This window comes from Crocodylus porosus, unplaced genomic scaffold (genome assembly GCF_001723895.1).
Source record: "Crocodylus porosus isolate Cpor-Errol unplaced genomic scaffold, CroPor_comp1, whole genome shotgun sequence".
In the NCBI taxonomy this organism is placed as follows: domain Eukaryota; kingdom Metazoa; phylum Chordata; order Crocodylia; family Crocodylidae; genus Crocodylus; species Crocodylus porosus.
The window spans coordinates 108,880,773-108,891,530 of NW_017728931.1; the positions used below are offsets into that span (position 1 = coordinate 108,880,773).

The 10,758-nt window shown below is 40.7% G+C and overlaps 1 protein-coding gene across 1 annotated transcript in view; it reads right to left on the reverse strand.

Moving 5' to 3' along the window:
* Window positions 1-3,012: 3,012 nt before the first annotated feature.
* Window positions 3,013-10,758, reverse strand: part of SELENOO (selenoprotein O) — a 27,455-nt gene continuing 19,709 nt past the window's right edge. Inside the window, exon 9 of the mRNA XM_019543474.1 lies at window positions 3,013-8,610. Within this exon, the coding sequence (XP_019399019.1) occupies window positions 8,416-8,610 (195 nt within the window). The 3' untranslated portion in view covers window positions 3,013-8,415. The remainder of the gene's footprint in view (window positions 8,611-10,758) is intronic.

Consider the following 10,758-nt stretch of genomic DNA (forward strand, 5'->3'; position numbering starts at 1 on the left):
CTGACCTGGGGTCTTCTTGGGACTGCAGTTTTGGTGATCCTGCCAGGCAGAGCCTGCCCAGCAGCTGCAGCTTGGCTTCAGAAGGCCCGGCTCCACTTTTCAGCAGCGCATGTTGCCCAAGTGTGCACTACTGTCCCCCCCATGCCACTGTAGGTTTTTGGTTTTTTTAAACCATTGGATATTCAGTTCAGGGGTAAAAAAACCCACAAGAAAAAAAGGAATGGAGCAGCGCACTAATCAGGCAGCATGCCCTTGTGGCACAGAGAACACAAGACTGTGCAGTATGTGGCACTGCAAATCTGTTTGTGGTGTGTCACAGGCTAGCTGGGCACTGTGAGTATATCAATTTTATCATAGGCTAACTGGACTGTTTGATTCAGTTTCAGATCAAGGAGGCAAAGTTGGGAGTGAAGTGAAGGCAAATTTATTATAGCTTACACACAACAGTTAACAGAAAGATAAATGCAATAAGCAGATCATGCAGTATTAAAGAGCTAATAGTAAATAACAGGTAACAACAACAGGTAGATTAATTCTATCGCAGGCCAACTGAGCACTGTGAGGGTATTTGTCACTGGGCTGTTCAAAACAACAGACAGACAGACATGGGTTGGCAACTTATCAATAGTTCCTCAGTGCCAGGTACGCATCAAGTGATTCCAGCGAAGTCAGACATCCCCGATCGACGCTGTCAGAGGGTTACCAGGGAAGGTCTCTTGATCAGGATCCAATCTTCACCCACGCCAGGAGTCTGGGGTCCGGGGGTGGAACAGAAAAGACCGTTTTGTTCCCTCCTTCCTGCTGGTTACTTGATACACATGCTTTTTATACTCAGTCTTATCTGTTGGCCTCAGAGCTACTCACAAAGTTGCTCTATAGCTGTTACCCTATGGGATTGAAAGGTGTTAAAAATTGTCATAAAAAGTTACTACCCAGACTCGGGTTTATCTAATAAGCACGTTATAATGCAGCACCTTTAGGTTTAAAATTGACATTGCCCTGCCTATGCCTCAACCCGTTTTTGGTTTCGTTTAAATATGCTTTCTTGGGATATTTTTTCCTGGAATGTGTTGGGTGGGCCAGGCAGTTGGAATCAGTTTATCGCTAAAGCTGAACCCTGAGCAGAAACCAGTAGGTCAGCTAATCTCACAGCTACAGCTTTGCCTATGGGGCCCAGTCAGTTTTATGAACAGTTAGTTTATCATTTTGGATAAACTTATGACAAATTACATTTGCAGTTTACAAATTTACAAGCTTTATATTAATATTACCTGTTTGCAAAATACCAAATGCCTCCAAGAAGCACGTATTTATTGCTTATTAATCCCTCTGGTTCCGGCTGTTACAGCGGCGCCACATTCGGCACGACTGTGCTCGTCTGGACGTGCCTTACAAATCTCTTCCAATCCTCTTCCTTTGCCCGATCTCCTGTTGTGCTTTCTATTCCCTATTCTGTCATCCCTGCCTGATCTCCTGCTCTGCCTTCTGCTGCTGTTCTCTGCCCCCTCCCTGATCTGTCACATGCCACACAGAGGTTGCCTGTGCCACTTCTTGCAACGAGAGTCCTAACCTCCCAACTTGCAAGATCTTTACTCACTTTTTAACTCATTTCAATGATCCAGAAGGCAGGGCAGGGCAGCACTTAGTAGACTAATTCAGAAAGGCACAAGCTTTTGTAAGCTGCACACTATTTTGTTAGATGCTACAAATGGCCCGACAAAGCACACTGAAGCCTATGGAAGCTCATTGCTCTCGCAAAAGCCAAGCAGGTCAACCACTTTCATTCAGAAGAGTGGAAGAGATGCGGTCATTCCCCCTTGAAGAAAGAGCTGGTTGGCTACAGAGATAGCGGAAGTGAAAGAGGAGAATAAATGTGTAGTAGAGAAAATAAGCCTGGTCATGGGGCTTCTATTAGAGATGCTCTACAGTGTATGAACATGAGCAGAGGAATTGGAAGCTGTGTAAGAGATGGGGGTTGACAGGACAGACTTTGTGATGGGAGATGGGGCAAGAGAACCAACAGTGAAGGAGTGAAGAATCATCTGTCAGCAGAAGAAATGTAAAGAGAAGAAGAAGGCTGAGAGACCTTGTGACGGAGTCCAGAATCTAGTCTATCCCCTCCCTAGTGGATTTAGTTTTTTCTTTTGCCTGAAAGGTTTCAGGTCTGTATCTCTGAGCTCCCAGGAGATGCCCACCCCCCCCAATCTTACCTGGCTATTCCAGGGCAGAGGTATCTTCAACAAAATTATTCTGATTTGCTTGATTAAATATTTATTAGGCTAGAAAGATGCAGGAATGAGGAGCTGGGTAGTTTAACAGTTAGAGCACTAACCACAAAAAGGGGTCCTGGCTTCCAATCCCTGACCCAGTTACTAATTAGAATTAAATAGTGTAAGACTTTTGTATTTGAGTCCTCTTCCATCAGAGGGAAACAATGTGGATCTCCCACATCTCCAAGCTATTGACACCAGTCATGTTTTGTGCAGAGCCCAACTTGTTTGGCTTGCTCCAGCCCCTCGCATGCCATGTGCAGAAGATGATTTGGGTCCATGCATTTGGGTAGGGCTTAGATGGGAACTGGGCCAAGCTGGGCCACTCTGATGACTTACATACTTCTGGAGGACCTGAACATCAACTTCAGTGCCCATGGCCTTCTGGCACCTCCAGAGAGAGACAGCAACTGAACAGGGGGTTTAAGAATCAGTTTTTGACTCTGGCACCTAATTTATTTATTTATTCTTGTCAAGGACACATCTAGCTTTTCTACCTGACTTGTTGAAATGTCTATCCTACTCCAGTTCCATTACAGAGGCGGGGAGGGGTAGAGGAGGGAGAGCGAGGAGGAAGAACAGAGGCCATACAATACAGTTCCTCAGAGGGTGCTGTAGAGGTGCCAAATTTTCCAGTGATACAAGGATGATTATGATGCCAAAGCAAAGTCAGTTACTCCCACAGATACCAAGTCATTACAGTAACGACTACAAGAGTCCCTCCTGAGAATTAAAGCATGAACATGAAACAAAGTGTGGTTTTATTTGGTACATTTCTTATATTAAAAAAAAATTAGAAAGTTCATTCATAGCTTATTTTTAAGCCAAAATAAGCCAACATGAATAGATACCAAAGCACAGTGAGGCAGCCAGACATTTACAAGCTTATGCACGCCAATTTGTGGTGATATTTTAAATCATAAAAGCAAAATCCCAGTGCCTGATGATGCTACTAGAAGCATCCAGAGCCTTGACCTGTTTCAGGTGTTTCTCATTAGTAAATTGTGCAAACTGCTCCAAGGTCACCTCTGCTCATGAGTAGTTTGGACTTAGTTTCACTTTGGGCCGTTTCTTAGCCCAAAGCCCTGCAGTACAAATTTAAGCTGTACCACAGCTGAAAATGTAGCTCTTAAACAAACAATATATTCCCTTTACTAGCAGAGGACTTGACCTGATGAGAGCCTTTTTTACTTGGATGCAAACCTCAAAGTAAGCTACAGTCATAGATCACTCTGCTACTACAGGCCAAAATTCTCAAAGGTATTTAGTTGCTTTACTTGCAGTTTTTGAGGATCTTGGTTCCTAGGGCCAAATTCCTGCTTGCAGAAAACTCCCACATACTGAGTTTCAAACTCAATCTCCTTTCACTTGCTATGCCCATGGTGGAATCATGTTACTAATACCACTCTGCTGCAATAGTGCTCCCGTTTTTTGAAATGAGAATTCTAGAAGTGACGAGTTAATAAACTCAACCTGTCTTCTGTCTGCACTACAATTCTTCATTTACTTTTTTAGAAAGTTTGAATAAGTGTCTACTGTAGCTAACCTGTCTTCCCAGGTCAAATGAATACCACTGCCAAAATATTACCATGAAGGTTGAGAAAGCAAAAGTCAAGAAAATTGAAAATACAAGGTTTCTACCACAATAGTAAGAACAGAACTTAAATAAACAAATAGTCTTGTATGATCTAGAGAAAACACAAAGTTCATTCATTAAGGTTCCTTTAACAAGCAAATGAGGATATATTCACTTTAGGTGGAAACCTTAAGTCGACTCCGAGTTATTAGTTTAGAACTGTTAACCGTACATGAATGAAATGTATGCTCTTTGCAGCACTAACTGGTTATAGTTAATATCCCTGACTATACTTGAATTTCCCTGAATTACTGTTTTTGAGAGAGAAAAAGATAAAATTGCCAACAATTTCTTTTCAAGAGGACTTAGCTCTATCTGTTGTCTCTGTATTGGTACTAGACTCTTTGACCTATCCTACCTTAAGCAGCTTAAAACTATATGCATTATTTGCTGAAGAAAAGAAAGCACTGCATATAGAACTAGTGCAGGAACTCTGTATATGCCTGAATAAGGTGCTGTTTCACAGGAGTACTAGCCAGGAACATAAAATACAACTGAGGGAAGTCTGTGTTTATCTAAAGTGATTTTCTGGGATGTGGTTCTGTAGGAAGAGAAAGTTAGGCAGGCATTTCTGGGGCTTGAGGGGCCTGATCCCAATTGGGATTTCCTAGGGAGGGCAGAATTGGGCCCCTGGAGCTCAGGGAACTCCTGCCTGGGACATCTGGAAAGCATGGGCAGCTCCAGGCTGCCCACACACTCCTCTGATAAAGCTAACAGATGTCTCCCATAATAAAGTGGCAGAAATTATTACCACCTTTGTTGGACCACAAATTTGGGCATCTGTGGTGTGACAAATGGTATGGGTTGGTTTGCTTTCCCTTTGCCCCACCATAAAAATTGTTATGGCAGTACAAAGGCAATGTCTGCACCCTGAGATACAAGATGCTAAGCAACTTGGGCCCAGTGACTACTGAAGGTAATTATATTCCTAAAGATGCATATAGGCACTTGCATATTTATAAGCTGAAGTCATATATCATGCTTAACCTATTTAGACACCTGATTTGCAACCAATTTGTATGAAACTCCCAAATATAACACTGGCTTCTGTATCTGTCACTTAATGATTTTTTTCAAAAGCACTTAACTTCCATTGCTTTTATTGGAAAGGAGGTAATTATGGAGCACCTATTGCATCTTTAGATAATAAACTCAGCCCACATGCAAATTTCATGCCCTAGCACAAGACCATCCCTTCTCTCAGCAGCATCACAATAAGATACCTGGACAAACTTAAGAGGCAAGACTCAGACTTCATTCTGATTCTAGATTGGATACTTTGACCAAATGTTGTGCTTGATAGGAGTGCCCGAAAAAGATCCCACAAATACTATAGTACCTTGGCTTTCCCCCTTCCCAATATTCTACTTTAATGCCTGGAAAGAATTTACTCCAAAAGGGAATGGATCCAAGGCAAGAGCATAATTCAGTCTGCATAGCTTCATGCTGATCAGCCTGATCAATTCTTTTTGTTCTAAATCTAGTCAAAAGCAGGGAAATTGTCATCATCTACCTCTCAGAGCTGATCTAATTGTAGATAGATTGGAAAAACATTGTTTTTTTTCCAATCATCTTTATAGTGCCAGCACCCTCCCCCTTCACTTTTGGTTGGGATTGTTTTTACATGGTAATGATTACATAGTTTAACACAAATCTGAATGAGAGGAAATGATAAACCCTGTTGACAGTTACTTTAGCACTCTGCAAGACAAGCAATCTAAGTTTTCAGACACCTCATACGCTATTGTAAACATTTGAATTCTTTCTTAAGGAAAACCTGTTCTACAAGCTAGTACTACCCAGGTCTGCATGCCTCTCTCGGGCACTTCCCTCAACTGCCTCTTTCCCTGGCTGACCCCTACATACAAGTACATCCACTAAGTTGGCCTGTTCAGATTTGTTCTAAACAAAACAAAACAGAACAGGATATTCTGAATGTGGGGGTCTATGTTTGGGGGAGGCTGCATACTGCTCTGTGTACAAATGGTAAATGGGCATAAACTGACCAAGAAATAGAACTGTGGTTCTTTTCTTGGCTTCCCAGTCCTTTCAAGGGTGATACTGGGGGAGACCAGAGTAACTCTAACATGAAATTATTCTTTTTCTGCACAAAACTCCTTCAGGAAGGGTTTTGCTGCGGTATGTGGACATTTATAGACACTTTTCAAAACAGTTATCTGAATACCCACCATGAAGCCTACTTGATTTTTCAGAATTTCTGAATTTTCAGTACCTTTATATGGTCATTTGGGGGCAGAACACTTTCCTAACAGACATAACTCCAAATTCAAAATCTCTCTCATCCCATATTTTGACTCAGTCATAGTAAAAAGACAAAAAACAATAACACAGGAAGGGTGGTTTTACCTATAAATGGTATTAAATTGAAGCCAGGTAGAACAAATCCCAAAACTCAGTGTATTTTTTTTTTTGTGTTTCTAATCTTCAAAGTGATGCACCAGAGGTACTGTTCTTGAAACCAGTAGAGAAAAAAAAACCTATTAGAATTTCTTACTACTGATAACACTTTCATGTTTTGGACCTGCTAATAACTAGCCAAAAATTACAGCGCAAAAAGTAACGGCTATTTTAATTTATTTTAATAAAAAGTTCAAGCAAACTGTTGCAATTTTTAAATTTATTAACATATGTGACCCAAAATTGGGTTGTCTCGATACTGATATGCAAAATAACCACCATCAAAAATGAGCTGCTGAGAAATATTTAAGATGGAAAAGAGCAAAATGGGAGTACTGTGACAAGCCATTTCAGAAACAAGTCAGCCCCTAAATCCTGTAATTTCCATAACTAATACTTTTCCATTATTGGTCCTTGCCATGATTTCTTTCATTTACAAACACTCCTGCCTGATACACTTCCAAGAGTTTTTAAACCTTCCCAAAACGCCCCCCCCCCAAAAAACTATGTACATTTTCAGCATTCTTCTACTTAGTGGTATGGGAAGCCTTCTCTTTTTGTAACAAGATGGAAAAAATCTTACTATGATAAGGTTTGGATTGAGAACTCTCCAAGCAATGAGCTGGCTAAAAATTTTAAGTGAAAATTATTAAGGATGTCTGCTTCTTATCCTTGCCATCACTCCTTCCCCTCTCTCCCCACCAAACGCTTATATTTATTTAAAATTTGCTTTTATTTTCCACTAGTATTTGCATAATTATGAGTGTACATTGAGTGCTAAATAAATCGCCACTTAAATATTACTTCAAAAATAATAATTTCAACTACTACGCTTTGGACTAAAAACTAAATTTAGGACATAACGGTGCCCAAAACTGTTTGAATGTCTAAAACACATTTTTGCTATTAGGTTTATGCTTAGTCAGAAACACCTACTTCATCAGGTCCCTTAAAGCTCTGTATTAAGAAGGAACAGCTTTACATTGCAGGCTGGTAGTTCAGTAGGGAAATCTCAGAGTTAAATGCTGTTCACTTGATATAAATAAAAATATTAAAACAGAACCTAAATTGCATAACATTAGCAAGAGGGGAGGGGGAATCCTCTGTGTACGCCCAGACAGCACCATGCTTCAACAACACTAGAAAGGCAACTTCCATGTTTAACATTTGTAGGGACCACATGTGATGGGTGGAAGACTACATTGGAAAAGCAGAAATACAAGAATCTTGCTGAATAATGAAGAATGAATAAACCCATATCTGCCAATTTAACGTCAGAAGAAATGTCAACTGCGTAAGCAGATAATGAACCTGTATTGGGTACTTTATAGGGAACCAACTAATTTGGTTAAATGGCCTTTTTTAAGTCAACTGGCTTACAAGTTGCAATCCAATGTTTTTAAAAAACTATTTAGATGTGTATATCATACACAAACCTACAGAAGCTGCATAATGTTTTCTGCCAAGATTTTCAAGTGCAATGCATTTAGTTTCCCCTGATTCTGCTCTTCATATTGCATATTATAATAAAGGACCTTCCCCTACACCCTAACCTGCACAAATATTCAAAAAAAAATCATCATCAATCAAAAGGTTCACAAAAAATGAACTAGTCAATTAAACATAGCTTCAAATAAGCAGTAACAAGCCTATTCCTCCATTACAAAGGATCAAACTTCCCTGCATAGTAAAAGCATTAAACACATTTTGGAAGTACTATTAGGTCAAAATCAGACAAAAATAGATCAGACTACTGACTTGTTATTTTTGTCTTCACATAAAAACAGTTGAATTTGGACGTTCAAAACTGCACGCACCCAAACATGAAATACCACCGTCTACTTGTAATATGGTGAGGAAAAGGAAAGTCGTTCGTTAAGCAAATGGTGTATATGGATGTTGATTGTCTTTCATCTATTAAACCTATGATCCATGATTGCTTCAAAATAAGTACTGCTAAAATGTAGTTGCAGGCACATCCAAAAGAACTGTTTCACTGACTTAATAGTACTTTGCCTTTGCCTTGCTGATCCCCCACTGCTGAAGATGGATCAAAATCTTCCATCTGCAGTGAAAGCACAAACAAGGCAATTATGAAGATCACGTGACACAAAGTTCTGAAGCCCAGATGGGAGGTTTACTGCAATATGGAGGTTTGCTTCTGGTCGCTTCAGCACAAGCAGCAGCTGCAGCAACTATTTCTTCCTCTTCTGGCTCTTCCTGTACCTCACTGAAACTTTCTGCCTCTTGGAATGGATCCTCCAGCAGCTTCAACACCCTTCTTACCTAGGGTGAAAGCAAGAACTGAAATGTTAAGAGGTTCAAAATAACCTTTAGTTATTAGCTATGTATGAAGTTTGAGCCACAGATCAAAAGAACATGGTGAAATAAACATATCAAGTAGTCTGAAAATAGATTCATGTGAAACATTATAGGTTCTGAATCATTATGGCACTCTGTTTAAATGAGAGGCTTATCATCTTAAACTATACTTACATTACCACTGAAATATTATCAAAGTTAGTAGGTACCCAAATATTAAGGCACCGCTTTTAACAGTACAAGAAGTACAAATGAATTCCCAACACTCCTGGAAAACAAGCATCTACTCGACAGATGGGGAAAGCAAGTATTCATTCTACACCATACAACCAGGCCACAAACCACTCTGGAGCAGGAGCTGGGAGTGGGAAATAAAGGAATTTCTTGGTCCCTTCCTTTAGTTTGAATCACTACACCACCTCCCCTTCAAAACTAACCCAGACTGTCATGTTACATTCCTGGCTTTTGTTTGGAAAACAGGGGCTATCATGTCCATCATTATAAAGCCATGGTAAATAGCAATACTGCACCTCTGTGAAGTCACCATTTTCAGCTGCTTCTATGGCATTTTGAGCAATGTAGTTTCTCAAAATATATTTTGGATTGTTTGAATTCATAACTTTCATATGTTCAGCATTCCAGGTATCAACAGCACTAATGTTTTCTATTTCTTTTTCTAAGCGGGCTCTGAAATTAAACAAGCAGAAACAAACTGGGAGTTCTGTTTGGTTTATTTGGTTCAAATGATCTGGGTCTATTTTCCCAAAATATGAGGACCTGCAAACCAAAGATGCTGAGAACATTGCCTATAAATCCTGTTGCTATAATCCGAAATACTGATTTAGAAATTTTGTTATTTCTAAAACAAGGTTATTTTCCCCATTTACCATGGGGGGAAGCCTGTCTTAGAATTTAATACAAGGACGGGGTGGGGACAGACTGCTGTGGCTCAGGCTCCAGCAACAGCTGCCATCTGCCTGCCACCTCTGCACCCTGCCATCTCCCACCAACAGCCTCTTGCCCCCCTCCCCCCCACCACACAGCCTCTGCTCCCCACCTGCCCCTCTCTATCCCCTCCTTACCTTTGGTATGTGCCAGAAGGCCCCTTTCTATGATGCAACTGGGTCACTGAGCACGGCTCCGTAGCAGCAGCAGCACACAGCCCACATCACTGCTTTGGGGGCTGGGTTGGGGCCGTGCTCTATGCCCCAGGCTAGAGTGGGGACAGAGCTTGCTGATGTAGAAGAAAGGTGAAGGGGAGGATGAATGCAAAGAGAAGAGGCTGGAGGGGAGAGGAAAAGGAGAGCAGAGGCTGGGAAGGGGCAGACACAAGCAAGGGGCAAGCTCCTTGACCTCCCCGTGTCACCTGCCTCCTCACTGCCTGCCCCCATGCAGTGGCAGGGGGAATGAATTAAAAGTGATCCTTCAATAATTAGATTCTATACATGGAAAAACATTTTTTTTTTAATTATAAATTGTCCATGTATACATAATCTAATTATTGGAGGGTCATCTTAGATTAAAGGTAATACGGTACGTGGCTTACCCCCCCCAAGAAAAAAACAAAACAAATCCCTCGCATTTAAGAATGTATTTCATAGTTCATCAGAAGTTAGCTCTTGAAGTTCAGCCACTGCAAAGCAACAGACAACCAAAAGACACATTTCCTGGAGACTTGAACTTTTTAGAAAACATCACTGCTTATTTAAAATCTGGCCAGATAAAATGTTTGATAATCATGCTACCTTAGTTTCTTTAATTACAGCACATGTTTTGCCAACATTTTTCTACGCACTCCATTGCCTAGGTCTCTTGGGTACTTACAAAAGGGTAGAGATGGAATATACTAGAAGCAATTGGTTCTACCTAAATAATACTAATTCTGGCTACAAATAAGCAGACAGACAGAGAAGGTCACAAGGTTCCAGCACAAGTGAGAACAGGAGTCCAAACTTGATAATGGAAGGCAGCTACAACATTCTCCATGAGCTCTCTGCCAATGGAGGTTCCCTTACATAGACGTAAGTCTTTACAAAGAATTTTCAGTTGGCTTAGTTTTTTTTTTATATTTCCATGAAGTGCTAGATTGGCTTAGCACAGTGGTTCTCAACC